The 16,653-nt window shown below is 35.5% G+C and overlaps 1 protein-coding gene across 8 annotated transcripts in view; it reads right to left on the bottom strand.

Moving 5' to 3' along the window:
- The window catches only part of NFIB (nuclear factor I B), a 231,543-nt gene that overhangs the window by 94,190 nt on the left and 120,700 nt on the right, over positions 1–16,653 (bottom strand). For all 8 annotated transcript variants that reach the window (XM_054500856.2, XM_054500860.2, XM_054500858.2 and 5 more), the window contains exon 3: positions 2,361–2,414. In XM_054500856.2, coding sequence (XP_054356831.1) covers positions 2,361–2,414 — 54 coding nt within the window. The remainder of the gene's footprint in view (positions 1–2,360; positions 2,415–16,653) is intronic.

The raw sequence follows: 16,653 nt of genomic DNA, 5'->3' as shown, positions 1-16,653 counted from the left end.
AATTAGAAAACGTTTTATATTCTAGGTTTAATTTATTTCAAAGTATTACAAAACAAACTCTTAAGCTCATAAAAAATTCTTTAATAATCTCTATCGTTAAATCCAAAATAGAATTCCTTAATAAGCCTTATGGTTGAGTTCATAGTATTATAATACACAAGGCATATTAAAATCAATATTTTACATTCTGGATAATTAAATAAAATTCTAATTATATTCCATTTAAGTTGGGTACAATGTGTATTTTATATTACATTCTGGCTCTAAAAAAAATAGAATCAATGTACGATTTACATATATGCAATTTTCAACTAATCATAAAATGTATTTATCTGTAGCATCCCAGTTTCAGGACACAGTCTCAAAAAGATTTGAGTTCCAAGGAAAATTTAAAAGGGAAAAAAATTAGAGGTATTCTACCTTGGTTGTTTTTGTTTGCCATGTTACATGCAAACAGAGAAATAAAGAGATGCTACATCGAATGTAGCAAAAACGAAATTTTAACCAAGCTTCTTGACAAATATTGAAAAATCGAATGATGTTACATAACTATTCAAGGATTATTTATTCAGCTCAAGTAGAGAACAGTTTTAGGTGAGTATAATTCCTTCTGTACATGTTCAGAAATGCACTTCAAACAATAACTGCTTTATTAGTTTCAAATCAAGCTTTCATTCAAATGCAGAAAACATATCCGTTGTTTAGTCCGACTTATAATAGCTATCAACTCTTTTTCTACCAAAGGTTCCCCTCTACTCCCACCTCATTCTTTGTGAGATGAGTAAGGAGACTTTTAAAAAATGTTTGGATAAAATTCATTTTGTCTATCATGCAACACAGGGAAAGTATCAGTTAATTAAAAAGAAAAAAATCTTTATAAAGTTAAAAGACCCTTTAAGTTAATGAAATATTCTGAACTTCGGAAAATTTTTGACAAAATTTATTATATTCTAAGTAGCCTTTTTGGAAAGATAACTAAAATAATATCAATCCTCCATTCACACACAACAAAATAAAATAAATTTAACTGAGAATTACTTTTTAAGTTATTCTGTTTTTAATGTTTTGCTCTCAATGTACAGTAATAATTAAATGATTTATGAAGAAAATGAAAAATCAACTTAGCGTACATTTTTAAACCTGTGTTTCATTAGAACTCTTTATCTTTGAAGTGTATACTACTTTTGTCAACAATATGATTTTGTACAATACAGAATTAATAAATATTTGGAAAAAGATAATTTTTCTGAAATAAAAAAACATAGACAGGACTCAGAAAAATATAGTCTGTTTTGATTTTGCATTTTTACTTGTGTATCTACTTGCTGTATCTTTCTAAAATCATTTTAAGACAAAATTGGTCTGATAAACTTTCTTGCAATTTTGGGGTTCTTCTGGTATTTCAGCCTCATATTAGCTAAGCACGACTTCAAGGAAGATCAAATGATGGAGGACCTAAAAACTAAGTCTACCTGAGGAAACTTTTCCTATTGCTTCGTATAAACTTTCTGGTTTATTTTCGATGAAAAGACAGATGAGATTGTTTGAAGAGGTCGGGGGCATGTGTAGCTGCTTCGGGGTTTTTGTGTTTGGTTTTGTTTTTGTTAGTTTATTCTTAGAGCACTCTTTTACTAAAGTCACCAATATAATTCACATTCTTTTAATAATGAAAAACTGCTTGTGCTAGTTTTATCTCATGAGAAAAAACACTGCTCCTAAATCAAAAGCAAAATGCTGTATGTTCAGAGCTACATGAAGACAGCCAAGTTATAAAAGCCCATTTTCAGATCTGGAACAACTTCTGAAAACAAAGAGGGTATTTGGGATACCTTATGCTAAAGAAAAAAAAAAAATCCTGCTTTCATTATTTCCTGATTCTGGAGATCCAATAAAAACTTTATGGAATAAAAAGTCTTGCAAAAATCCTTCAGTGAAAACATAACCAACCACTCCCATCCCCAACCCCCTTTTAAAGTAATGAGAGTTGATAAACTATAATTGCAGTATGGAAATTTTTACATTTTCTTATGAGTTTTAAAAGAAAGATTAAAAGGTTCATTGGCTTTTCAAACAGCAATTATTTTAGCACCTAAAAGATACACAACTAAAATATATGCGTATTTATTTTCAAAGAAACACCAACAAAAATTAAAACATTGGTGATCAGGTAAATACCGATGACGCCAATATAAAAGTATTTGCCACTGCAAAGGGCCTAAGCACAATCACATCTTGTCCCGATCATACCTGCCTGCCAGAACAAAATAGGCAGCTGACCAATTATGGGGTGTTTATCTATACAGTGGTACCTTTGTTCTCCAACAATGTCAGATTGCAAACGTCCTGGAACACATATTTACCTGGAGGATTCTTGGCAGGATCATTGTGGCTTGGACTTCCTGATTGTCCAGAATCTGTAAAGAAATCACAGAAAATGTTTTCTTTTTAATTTGTTTTGAAAGAATTTCACAATCCTCAAAGGAGTCGAAAAAAATTCTAAGGTATAAAAATGAAGTTGAGTGCTTAAATAAAATATATTTTCCCAAGCCTTTTGATAGAAACATTTTACTCATCAAACTACATGAATGCATATACATATTTCTATGTCAAAAGAAAAACACAAGTATTGATCTACAATTTTCTTGGGCTAGAGCAAGATTTTTTTGAAACAAAAGATCTGGCTACAAAGCCACTGAAGATGGTTTGAAGGTTAGGCAAATATTGAGGCCTGTCAGTAGCAATATGAAATAAAGCAGATATATTCTCCTAAAAATGCAATCTGAGTGTAATTAAACATGCATTTAAAAGCCTGAAAGTATGTTTTTATTCAATGAGTAAAATACACAGAAATGAGAGTCCGCTTTTCCAGGATTTCACACACAAGTACACATACCCACTCCAATAATCCCCCAACCTACTGGATCCAGGCCCAGATTTATCTACATCCCATAATAGCAATCGATTTGCAAACACCAAGGAAAGCATAAATTACTAGGTAGAAACCAACATGGCTTTGTGGAGAGCAAATGGTTGGATCAATTTAATTTCCATCCATGACAGATGGACAGACTTTGCAGGTAAGGAGGAAGAGATCAATGTCGCATATCTGAATTTCCTACCCCATATTATTCCTCATTGATGCTACAGAAAGAAACGGAGAAGACATACAACTGTTAGGCAACATGCCTTTTCGGACTGATCTGACACTGTTGTGTTTTGCTCACTCCTCTTCCCTCCTTGTCCCCTCTGCATTTACCTGTGTCATTTGCCCCATATTATTATACACTTACTTGCAAGTTGCTTTGTAATCTTCTTTTATTGGTTCTAGCATTTAAGTTTTGTCTCCCCAACTAAATTGCATACTCCTAAGCAGAGGCAGAGATTCTGTCTACTTCTTTTGTGTCTTCCTCAGTGTGCTGTTCATGGCTGTGAATGCACTAGGCTTGCAGTAAACGCCGGAGGAATGGATGGCTCAGCTCCAGCAGCCTCTTTGCTTGCCTAGAAAAGGCAATTTTGAACTTGATAATGAATTTCAACAAAATTTGATAGGTGGGGCACAAATGACGGCTCTGTCATGTACTGCCATATACTGACAAGTCTCTTCCCCCAAACCTTGCCATTATACTTGAGCCAAGAAAGTGATTTGGTTAACCAGGAAAATCATATGCTGGTTTTTTTCATCGGGGTTATTCTGTCCTTCCAGGTAAGTGATTAACATACTGAAATTGCTGCTTCTACTATTAAATGCAAGAACATCCTGTTAGTTTCTTCTCATATAAAACCTGGTTATTTATTTCTGCCCTTTGCCTCATGCCTGTTAGCTTAGATTTAATGCTGAGATCAGAATTTTACCCCTTCATCCCATTTCCTTAATTGTCTTTTTGGTTTTATTCTAGAACAGATTTCATGAAATCTTAGCAAGCATATTTAGTGATTCCCACATTTTCCTCCAATTGTTTCCTGATTTTTCAAAATGAAAGTAAAGAAACTAGAAATGACCATTCTTCATCTGGCTCAAGTCTCCTGAAGACAGTCAGAGAGCTGAGAATTCTCTGAAAATCTCTCTCATCTCCCATGAAGTCCTCTTATTACTTTTTCTGAAATCAAGGCAAGATTCAGTGACTTATAAATTACGAGATCAATCTTCTTCGTTCTACATTCCTTTAAAAAAATGATACAGTATGGGCCACTTTCCAGGCCTGGAGTATGATAGCTACATAAAAATGATAAATCACAACTTTTTGCTATAGCATCAGCTATTTTTCCCTTGAGTTCTTCTGACAAATGTCTTTCAGCATTGATATTACATTCCAGTTTAATTTCTCAAGCGATTCTAACATTTTTTAGGACTTCCTACTTACATATAATACACCTACTGACCAGAGCCTCCCTATGTTTTACTTTCCCTCCAAAGCTATCTCACTCTTATGAAGGTCTAGACATGCACCTCTCAAGGTGGCTAATGCCAAGCTTGTGATGACACCTGAGATAGTTAAAGTTGGCAATTGTTGCAGCAGTCGCCTTATTTCAGGCTCTGCATGAGCCTTAGCATGTTTAGTTACAGCAACTTCAAAATGATGCCACAAAACTCTTTTCCATCATCTGTTGCTAAAATTTGGGTCCAGGAGAGAAAAGAATGAAAAGTCTCTTCCATTCGTAAGAAACTATCCAGCTAGAACAATGGCATCCCCTGTTACCACAACATCCTACTTGGGAAACTCTATTCTTTTCTGCTGTAAATTACTTTTTCTTCTCATTTCCAACAACTGCAGACCAACTTCTTCGATTGAAAAAATATACTTACTAAAAAAACCACAAGCATTTGAGGGAAAGCTGAAGTAGACCCTAAATTTGAGGCACACATTTGCTTTTTGTAACAATTCCACTTTCTAAAATGATCTGGTGTTTACTGGCACACAATGACAGACTTTCCCTCATACGCCAAAACCCGTGCCTTCTCATGAAATAAAACAGTGTATACTATGTCTCAGAAACACAGGAGAGGGCCCTCTCAGTGAGCAAATGATACAGCATTTACTTTTCAGACTGTAAATTCTAACACTATAATCTACTCTTAACTCTTATGTCACCTTATATCGGTCACTTAATTCCAACTGCTGGAAAAGGAAGTAAGCAGGGAGTGTGGTTGGCAGAGAAACCAAAAATGAACTGTTATTGTGGCTGACTTCAGAGAAGGAATTATTCAGACCACATCTAAACCCCTTCCAATTCACCACCTAGGTCAAGTTACTCTATACCCAAAGGTTTTATTCAACCACTTCCATCACTTTGCTCAACACCCCCCACCTCTCTCTTTCTCTCTCTCTCTGTGTGTGTGTGTGTGTGTGTGTGTGTGTGTGTGTGTGTGTACTTAATATGTTACAGTGAAGCCTGGCTCTGTCCCTCACTAGTGGCGTGATCTTGTACAAAATTACTTACTCTTAAGAGTCTTGGTGTCTGGATCTTAAAAACTGCAATAATATTATCTACCTTGTAAAATCATTGCAAGATTCTATCATATTAAGCACCAAAAGCATTGGGTCAGACACAGTCTACATTATCAGTAAATAAAAGATATTAATATTAAGCATAGAGTCACATTAAAAATGATTAATATATTTAATGGTTTAAACATATTAAAATGAAAGAAATAATCATTTTTAATGTGGCTCTATGCTTAATAATAACTAACTTTTAGGAAGAAAGGGAGAAAAGGGACATAACTAAGTTCTGTCCATCCCAACACACGCATCTAAAAATGACTGGTGGGTTGACTAAGCATGGAGAAGTGTGTGCCCACCTGAGAAATCCTGTGTAAATGCTTTCACCCCTCACTCCCCAAAAGGGAGGAGCCCACTGCTCTTCAAGGCTCTTAGCAGCTGTCATGCTCAAAAGGCAGTAGATACCAGCCAGTTGATGAAAATTACCTTCCAGAAGGCTGAAGTCTTTGAGGAACAAGGCTGCTAAGAGTTGTGAGCTGCCCAGCATACTGGGTCTGGTGTCTGGAAAATAAATTTTTTTTCTTTTTTTTTTGAGACAGAGTCTTGCTCTGTCACCCAGGCTAGAGTGCAGTAGCACTATCTCAGCTCACTGAAGCCTCCACCTCCTGGGTTCAAGTGATTCTTGTGCTTCACCCTCCCGAGTAGCTAGGACTACAGGCACACACCACCACACCCAGCTAGTTTTTGTATTTTTTGGTAGAGATGGGGTTTCACCATGTTGGTCAGGCTGGTCTTGAACTCCTGGCCTGAAGTGATCCGCCCACCTCAGCCTCCCAAAGTGCTGGGATTACATGTGTGAGCCACCACACCCAGTTTAGTGTTTGGAAAGATTTTGATGCAGTAGAGAAAAAGAGAGGAGTTTTTGAAGGCAGCCAACCAAAACCAGTCCTCCCTCATTCCCTTCCACCTCTCATTTTATCTTCCTTGATCTCAGTCTCTATTTTCTACATTTCTGCGTTGTCTCTTTCTGACTTGACTGGACATAATGTTGAACTGAAATAAATTTTGTATTACATACTTATGAAAGTTTCATGTTCCCCATTCTTTAAGTGTGGGTTAAACGTATGTTTATTCTTCTAAAAAAAAAAAAAAGGAATGAAGTTATTTCTAAATTACTATATTTTAAACTCAATCAGTTCCTTCTTCTCCAGGTTAAAGATTCTCCAGGAACAAGAAAAGGTTCACATTCATGCAGGACCCTTACCAACTTTTCAATCCTTTCGTCCACTCCTTTTTTAAAAAGCAGTCAATCTCTCGTGGCTCTTCTAATATCTAAGCTTTACCTAAGGAGTGAGCAGTTTTTCCTATGACCCAATTTTATGGAAGATCCTAGGACACATAAGTGATCAAATGGCTTGTCCAAAGTTACATAGCAACTATTAAAACTTATGTTCTCTATATGGACAGCCTATTCAGACACAATACTTCTTGAATCATTATGATGCAATCCTAAAATAATGCGAAGCCAAATGATTTTTCAGTAGTTTAAATGTTTCTGGGAAACTTACCTTCCCCTAACTTCCCTCACCCTTCCCACCATTCACCAATACATTCAAAATCTTTTTCAGAATCTTTTTTTAAACCTTTAGCTATTTTCTATATCTAAGTTGGAAGTAATTATTAGTATCACTGAACTCTATACACTAATTGATGTTTTAAAGAGAGGCCAATTGTATAAATCAAATTTAGTTTGGATTGTCTCCATTAAGTAAAGGAAATTCTAACGTTTTATGGACAATCTGGTGGAAGCTCTGTAAGATGTGTGTTAAATATATATGACAATAAATAAATAATAGCCTGTAAAGTATTTCTTACTGAGCACTAACTTTCTGGAGTAGATACACTGCAACTATCTGAGGTAGATAAATCATCAAAACTGTCAAATTTTTTTTTGTAGGTCATTAATGTAAATATCATTTAAATGTAAATCAATTAAGATTTATGCTCACGCCTGTAAATCCCAGCACTTTTGGAGGCCGAGGCAGGCAGATTGCTTGAGGCCAGGAGTTTGAGACCAGCCTGGCCAACATGGTGAAACCCTGTCTCTACCAAAAAATACAAAAAAGTAGCCGGGTGTGGTGGCACACACCTGTAATCCCAGCTACTTGAGAGGCCGAGACATGAGAATCACTTGGACCTGGGAGGTGGAGGTTGCAGTGAGCCAAGATTGGCTCATGTATTCCAAACACTTGGTAATGTTTGGAACACAGTAGGTGCTCTGTAACGCTTATTAAATTTATATTTAATTTACAATAATGATCTTTAAATATTGTTTTATAAAAAGAATATACACTCTATGCCATGTAGAAGCTCAGAGGCTGCCTGAAGAGACAGAAACATACAAAAAAAATACATAAATCAAGAGGGGACAGATGATTCTTCCTAGGAAGGGTGGCCAAGGGCATATCATCAAAGATATCAAAAGAAGGTGACCTTAGGAACAATGCCGTGAAAAAACGACCTGATTTCCCACCTTGCTAAGACATATTTCACTCTTTTACCAAGATGATCTTTATAAGACCCAAAACTGATTAAGCTAAACATCTGCTAAAACCTTTACATATGTTCTGAAAATAGTATGCCATTCATGGCACCTTGATCTGGTCCCCATCAGCACCTGGGTCATACTTTAGCCTTTTGATTCCTTGTGTGTCTCCTGCATTTGATATCTCCAAGTCTGTGCATAATGTTCCCCCTTTCTTCCTCCCTGAAGTCCCTCATGGTGAGGTCATCCCCTTTAGATCCTCAACAATATGACATGAAGTCTATTGCCCTATTTAGCCTTATAGCCCTAATCTTTGGGATAGGGCTAAGTCGAATGAACAGAAAACCATCAGTCTATAAGCTATAAAAGTGCACAAAAAAGAAAGACAAAACATACCGCTCTGTGTAAAATCATACATTAGAAGTCAAACAGATAAATTTCTTGTGGCAAGCCAGGGAAACAGACACACAATTCCCAGGGCTAAGTCTCTCAGACTAATGTAAGGCTCAATCCTACTTCCCAACTTCCTGAAGAAATATTTGGAAACAAGATAGGGTGGATAAGACATACTATTTTGAGTCAGAAATTATTTTTTGTCCATCTCCTATAAAGAGAAGAAATGTTTGGTGAAGGTCCATGTCCCTACTTTGCAAGCACTGGGCCAAGAAAGTTTTAATGACCTTTATATATAAACTTTCTACTCCTAGATGAAACTTCTTTTAGGAACTCTTTTTATTCTCTGACACCATAGCTTGAGGATCAACAGAAAAAAGACAAATGGAGAAGCATAATTTTAATTTATAATGATTTTGGTGCAAAGGAGCTGTACAAGGTGAGTTTTCAGGTCCCCTGTGGCTCTAAAATTCTATGATTCTATGACAATATAGCTTTTATATCAAGGGATATCAGAGGAGTAAATGAAACCCACACTGTAACCTGTTAACCTACAGATAGCCTCTTGCTAGAACTAAACTTAGTCATCATGTGATAAAGGGCCCCTTTGTGATAGTCCTTTGCCTTAAGCAGGTGAAGAAATAGCCCATTGTCAATGAAAGAATACCATGAGATTTTTTTAAGGCTTAGAACAGTCTCTTTCTTTCTCTCTAAAACATTATTAATTGATAATATAATAAAACAGTATATTTTTACAATTAAATATATAGCATGCCAGAAACAAGATGTAACAGGTAAGAAACAAAAGCTTGAGGGAAGGAATACAAATGCATGTATTTTATAGTAGGGAAATAAAAAGGTAAAACAAAAACATCTATATTATTAAGGGTAATAGAGAGCAAACTATTCTCCTTGGGCCAAACCTTCTTCTCTCTTCCCCTCTCTCTGCCCAAAGTTTTCTACCTCACCCTTTGCAGTTTACTGTCTTCCATGACTGATTCCTTGGGATTTATAGAACACTAGCTTTCCATAATCAAGATTCCTATTACATAATTTGGCTTTTTTTTTCCAGCACAGTTAAAACACTAGGCAGCTTCAGTTTTAATGGAAGGTTGCTTCATTGCTTTGGGTGACACAAATTATAGTTTTACATTATTTTATTTTCTATTAGATGTGCATTAAAATAAGACAACAAAAGAACATGGGAAAACTTAGTGTTTTCCTTGCCTCTCATAAGCATGTAAATGTTTGGGAAATGGTTTCTCTCTCTCTCTCTCTCCCTCCTTCATTCTTCTCTCCTCTCTCTCTCTCTCTCTCTCTCTCTGTGTGTGTGTGTGTGTGTGTGTGTGTGTGTGTCTGTGTCTGTGTCTCCCTTTATCTCCTGTCTCTCTCTCTGCTTCTGTCTCTGTATTTCTGTCTCTCTGTCTCTTTTCAATAGGGTGTTAAATTATTTGGAGTCCACTTCACTGCAAAACTTGGTTAACAAGCTGTTCATGGGAAGTTTTAACTTTATCACTTTGTTAATGGAATCCCTGACCTTGTTTGTTTTTTGTTTGTTTGTTTTTTTAGTGAATCTGTACGCCTCCTAAACCCAGTTCTGAGCAATAAGAGAAATTAGACCTCTCTGAATATTTTGGCAGAACCAATATAACATTTGGGAGATGCAGTTTCCTGCATATTTTAAATCATTTACTATTTCAAATCTGAAGGCCTATATCTTCAGATCCCTCTTTCTGTTGGTTAACATTGATTTTAAAATATATGTTTGATTTCGCAAAACGCATAGTTTAAAAAGATGTTGCTACATTTAAGATCTTCCTGATAAAGTAATTTCATTAACCAAAGAAAACTATAGAACAAGAAAGTAGATATATAATATATCCTATTTCATTCCTGAACATTCCAGTTGTTTTATCATTAAGCTTTCTTTTAAAGAGCCACTTTTTTGCTTAACAAGGAGATTAGGTTCAAAGAGTCATATCCCAAGGATTAAAATAAGGATTTGTTAGGGCTCAAGACTGAAATTTGTCCACAGGGAATTAACTGAAAAAACAGGCCACTGAAATTTAAGGTGGAAAAAAAATCATATATCAAAAATCATATATCAAAAAAAAATCAAAGCAAATCATTCTACCACAGGGGACTACTAATAAAACCCCTGCAAATATGAAACCCCTGCACAAAAAGTGTTAAACCTGCCAACATCTCTGACCAGAGGGCTGTGGTACTTCATTAAGTAGTACCAACCCACCCCCCACAACAATGGGAAGCTAGGATAATCATATCTGACCTTTCTGCCCTAACCTAAGATTAAGTTCAATGACTTTCTACTGATCTAGGGATTGAGTGAACCAAAGGTCATAATCAGGATCACCTACAGTTCTTGCTTTTAAAGGCTTTAACTTACAGAATGCAAAAACCCTGTACTGGTCATTGTCAAGATTGCTGACTTTCTACAGTGTGTTTTCAATTAAGTAAATAAAATGTGGTAATTAAATCAAGATTGCATAATATGTTTTTGATTTGTAATCTTATTTAAATTAATTAACTGACTCAATCCTTGCTTAGTTTTTAAACTGGTCGAGTTAGGGAAAGAGTCCCTGGGAGCAAATCCAGTTTTCTATCTTTAAAAACAAGGCAAAGCAATCTGGCATACTTAAAAATATATATTAAATGCACCAGCATAATATAAATACAGAGGCAAGGGTGCTAATGTAGAGGAGGGAAGAGTTTTATGGCATGATTTTGACTAAAAGAAATAGCTCTCGCACTAGAGAGAAATAAACTAAAACATTATTTATTCAAAACATTTCTTTTCGAATTTTATGAAGATTGCATATTTGTTGGAAGCAAAACATTTCCAGCTGTATTTTAAGTTTCTGAAGAGAGTTGTAAGATTTATAATCTTTCATAAATGCTGCCCATATCTTATAATATTAGATGAACATGCCACTGCGTACTTTGAGGAACAATTTGCCAACGCAGTTTGCCACATGAAAATAATAAAGCCCTTTCCAAAATCCAGCCAGATCCAGTAGGAAAAGATGAGATGAATGTTCTGTCTTTTCCATCTGGGAGACATTTTGGATTTCAGCTATACTATGTAATATACATCTTTTTCCCCTTGGAAACCATTAAACCTGCATTTTACAGCAAGGTATGTAGTGCAAAGAAAATGTTGGTGAAATAAGAATCTGGAAATGAAAACCAGAATGTCATCAGACTCAAGAACATAATCATGAAGGCAAATTGAAAAATCAATGCAGAATTTCAACATAAACCAAATGCAATGTTTATGATCCTATTCGTCTTAAATTTTTCTCTTAAAAGGAAAGCATAGAAAAATAAGTGCTGTTTTACCTCCAAAGTCCTGAACAGCACTTATGTTACTACCTAGCACCATGACTTACATATCTGGTTTATTCTGGAGTCTTCACACATTATTCTAAATCCCACACATACAACAGTCCTGTGTACACATGGCCACTCTGTGCTATGTTATTTCATGTATTTTCCCAAAACTTAATATATCTAGGTTAAAATCAGACGTTAAGACTTTCTAATATTTCATTGGCAATCTTTGTTCTCAGGCAGCAGGACATGTTCTCTCCAAACTGTCTGGAGAGTCAGAACTCCTGGGCTCTATTCGGCAACTGCCAAGCACTTGTACACTGACTCTAAGCAAACCATTTCACGCATGAATCAGTTTTCATCTTGCCCAGTCGCAACTGGTTAAGGAAAGGTAAGAGTTTCATCTTAGTTGTTTTCAAAGGAATTAGAAATAATAGGAAAAAAATAATTTCACACAACAGTGAAATATGCACAAGTATTTTTGTGGAAAAAGACTATGAGATATATATATTTAATGTTCTTTAAGGTTTAATTAGTACTCCTCCTCCTCCTCCTAAAAAAAAAAAAAATATCCCCACCTACTTGGTTGCACTACCCCTTGCAAACGCTGACAACACAGGTAATTGAAGGACTGGGCTAGAGTGCAATTCTTCTGCTACATTTTAAAATCCATGGGGTCAAGAAACATGTTAGTCTTATTCACTGCCTTAGCATATTCCTGGCACATGCTAGATGCTCAATCAATAAGCGTTGAATGACTAACCACTGTTTTACAGAGAACAAGATGATGACTGGTAGCAGTTAAAACAGTTCATCTTCCTTAAATTACAAACAAACTGCCAGTAATACCAATCATAACTTTTAGTTTTTGATTATTATCTACAAATATTCTAATTTTTAAGTTTCTACAACCTCTCTACAAATACAAATGTAGTGATTGACTCAATGACCAAAAAGTCATATTCTTATTTTTTCATTGCTCATTTTTTCATGGGCATACGTTCCTAAAAAATTTTTTTAATTGGATACAGATTTCTCTATCATGTTAGCTAAAAAGATACTTTGCCAAATCATTAAAATGTTTATGTTTATATCATTATGTGAGCTTAGAGAGAAGAAACTGGATGGGTTTTTTATATCTTATGTTACTTACATGCGATTAATAACCAGTCCTTGTTTTATTATTAAATTATGGCTCTTAAGTCTGTGATAATACATTCATACAAAAATAAATGTATATATTTAATCTCAAGATGCATAGCAATTAACTGGATAACAGAGTAAGATGATGCATAGCCTACTTTCTACGAAGGTAAAGTAGATTTGTACGTGGGGTATTCATTACTGCTTCTGTTCATAAAATAACTTTATCATAATATTAGAGGAAAAAAATCAGATAAGTCATTTGATGAACAGGAAGCTTGCTGATGTGGCAGATAATAGTATTAAATGTCCTAACAGTTCCTTGATAAGTGGTTCAAAGAACTTCTGTCCCCATGTTTTCAAGGCAAAAGTTAATATACCAGGAATAAAACTACTTGAATAATGCATCATTGAACCAACATTTTTGAAAAGGGATAAAATGAGGAAACAAATGAGGAGACAGTAACTTCCTCTTGCAAATTAAAACTGTGCATGCAAAGAAAGGAACTCAATTATATTGATAAAATAAAAACAAAAAAATAGTTGACATGATTTTCCTTTTTTTAAAAAGAGAAGGTCAAGAATATTCTAATAAGTGAAATAACGTGTTTGAAAGAAATTTGAAAAGTTTACAAGCTCACAGAGACATGAAGATGAGGCATTTTATGGGGCAATATTCTTTCAAACAGTCACTTTAAGAGAACAGTTTAAAATACAGATAATCCTGGCCAGGCACAGTGACACATGCCTTTAATCCCAACATTACGGGAGGCTGAGGTGGGTGGATCACCTGAGGTCAGGAGTTCAAGACCAGCCTGGCCAACATAATGAAATTCCATCTCTACTAAAAATACAATAATTAGCTGGGCATAGTGGTGGGTGCCTGTAGTCCCAGCTACTTCGGAGGCTGAAGTGGGAGGATCACCTGAGGTCAGGAGTTCAAGACCAGCCTGGCCAAATGGTGAAACTCCACCTCTACTAAAAATACAATAATTAGCTGGGCATAGCAGTGGGTGCCTGTAGTCCCAACTAGTTGGGAGGCTAAGGTGGGAGGATCATCTGCGCCCTGGAGGTTGAGGCTGCAATGAGCTGAGATTACACCACTGCACTCCAGCCTCGGTGACAGAGTGAGACCCTATCTTGAAAAAAATTAACAAAAATTTAAATAAATACAGATAATTCTAACTAAGAATAATAAAGAATAACAGAAGCCCACCATGAAATCTACTACTCATTACTACGGTTATTTGGGAAATGGGAAAATAAATGATGAGGGGCATGTCCACTTGCTATATTCATTTTAAAGAAGGGAACTGAGAGTATACTGGTGCAGAGCTGTGTACCAGGTGCTCAAAATTCCTCCCATTTTGTCTTGTTACTCATTTTATCTTTAATAGAGATTCAAATTAACTCCTTATGATTCAAAAATGCCTAAGCCAAATCCAAAGAGTATGAAAAAATCAAGGTTCTGCATAATGTCCCATCCATATGCCTTAACCCTGAATGATATCAAACCCATGTAATCTTAGATGTCAATGCCTTCCAGATGTGACAAAATTTTAACACAGACCAACTTCAAGCTTTTTACTGCAGACTCATCTCCCATGCTCATAAAGATTATTTTCATCGCACGTACCATCCCATTACATATGGCTAATGTTTAATTTTCCAAATTGATTATTATGCTGCCATTTCAAAACTGACATTGCCTTCCAACCCAATCAAAAAACAAAAAACAAACTATGCTGCATACTCAACTTCCAACAAACACACACACAAAAACAAGAAATCACATCATTATTTCCAAGTTCTAGATAGTGCTTGGTTACAATACCAGTTGAACTTTTCCTTATCCACTCTTGGTACCTCCAAAAGATGGAAAAGGGGAAGGAGGGATCATCCAATTATTTGTCACAGTTAATTGCCATAGGAATAATTTGAGCCTGTCACCTGTTGTTTTTGGTCTTAAAGATTGCTTCTAATTAGACAAGATCAAATTCTTCTTGATATTTAAAGCATGTTAAAATTCTAAAATTAACTAACAAGATTGTTCATGGATATTTTTCAAAACCATCTAACAGCAAGGCCGTAACAGAAATGTATAAACTAAATTTTCAGATAGGATTTAAAAAATTAGTAACTTAACACCAGTAAGAAAAACTGGTGTGGTAAAGCTTTGGATGATATTATGCAAACTTAATTCCCCTGCCCCAAACAATTGCTTTAAATCTTACCTAAATCTCATCCCTCCACCCACCCCCAAAATTAGAATTGCCCTGTAACGGTAACTTGTCCTCAGATCCATTCTGAACTCTGTTCCTGCAAACCACCTTTCCCAGTTCCGTTAACTATTGACTTCGGGCTAGGCCCAACCAACAGGAGGCAATGGTAGGAGTTTGGGAATGCGGAGGGTGGGAAGAAAGGAGAAGAGGAGGTATTCCTTCCCTCCTCTGCTTTGACATTTGTCTCCAAACAGTGGTGAGTTTTCCTTTTGTGATTCTTGCTTCCACTCAACAAGTTCCTCCCTCTGTGATGCCCTCCCTTCAGGTAGCTCCAGCTCAGTTTGTGAAGCAGATTCCTACTGATGCTAATGGCTGGGTGACCTCACTGCCCATTCAGCTTTTCATCTATTCTAACATCACTGTAACTGGCCTTGCCCATGAAATTCCTCCTGTTGGACTATCTGGTAGTTTATTTTACTCAAATCTGACAGATACATTTGTTTTTTGAATTTGGCATATCTATCACTCTAAAATATGTGTCAGGTAATAGAGTTAAACAGTATTAGGCAAATATAATTACTTTTTAAAAATCAATAGATTTCAAGTATTTGTTAGGATTCTCATCTTTTAAAAAAAAGATGAGAAAGCACTGCCACCATTCAGTACTAAGTACAAAATTCTATATCCCAAAGTTTTTTGTAATGCACATTGATACATAAAAATAATCAAGTTTTTTAAAAAGGTAACTAGATTCTCAATGCCATGTTCTAAATATATCTCTTCCAGGAGGTCTTCTGATAATCCTACCCATCCATCCAAGTTTACTTCTTCTTTTTATCATCTCCTAGTCTCTCTATCCAATTTTTAACAAGTTTTTTCTTGTGCATGTGTTTTTCCTTCACACATGACTGTATGCTCCCTGACTGGAACAATTATAAGTTTGGTTGTTTTTGTAAAACATTATACATTTACTTATATTTCATGCCACAAACAACTTTGAAATGCTTATCAATTGTCGGAATAACTAACAGTCTCATGGGGATAATCAAAAGGTTTTCTTAAATATACACCATTATACATAAACGTAAGAATAATACCTAACAGGAAAGAGAAATGATTTCAACATTACTCTGTTTCCTTTAGGAAATGGTTCATAAGTCCCCACTTGACATCAGGCATTTTACATAAGAAAAATTACAAAATAAGAAAAGACAAAAGTATTTTTTCCATCAGAATAGTAACACTCTATAGTGTTTTGCTAAAATACTCTACGAACAGGAGAAAACAAAAATATTTATGTTCATACGCACAGGGATATATATTAACTCACAGTACCAAAACTTTAGAATCACACATGCAAACAGTACCATTATACTTAATGTTTTAAACTGTGCTAGATAACAGCCCGGCTAGAGGGAAGTGACATAACAGAAAAACATATAGCATCAATTCACATGTTGCCAACTTTTTTTGGATAGAACTAACAGGATGACACTGGCGTTGGATGTGCACACTTAGCTGCCAGCATTGCACTCTATGCAATGTCCCTCTACATCCT

The sequence above is a fragment of the Pongo pygmaeus genome, chromosome 13 (genome assembly GCF_028885625.2).
Source record: "Pongo pygmaeus isolate AG05252 chromosome 13, NHGRI_mPonPyg2-v2.0_pri, whole genome shotgun sequence".
NCBI classification, from domain to species: domain Eukaryota; kingdom Metazoa; phylum Chordata; class Mammalia; order Primates; family Hominidae; genus Pongo; species Pongo pygmaeus.
Note: the sequence above shows the minus strand (reverse complement) of the source record. Positions and strands in the feature narration are given on the sequence as shown.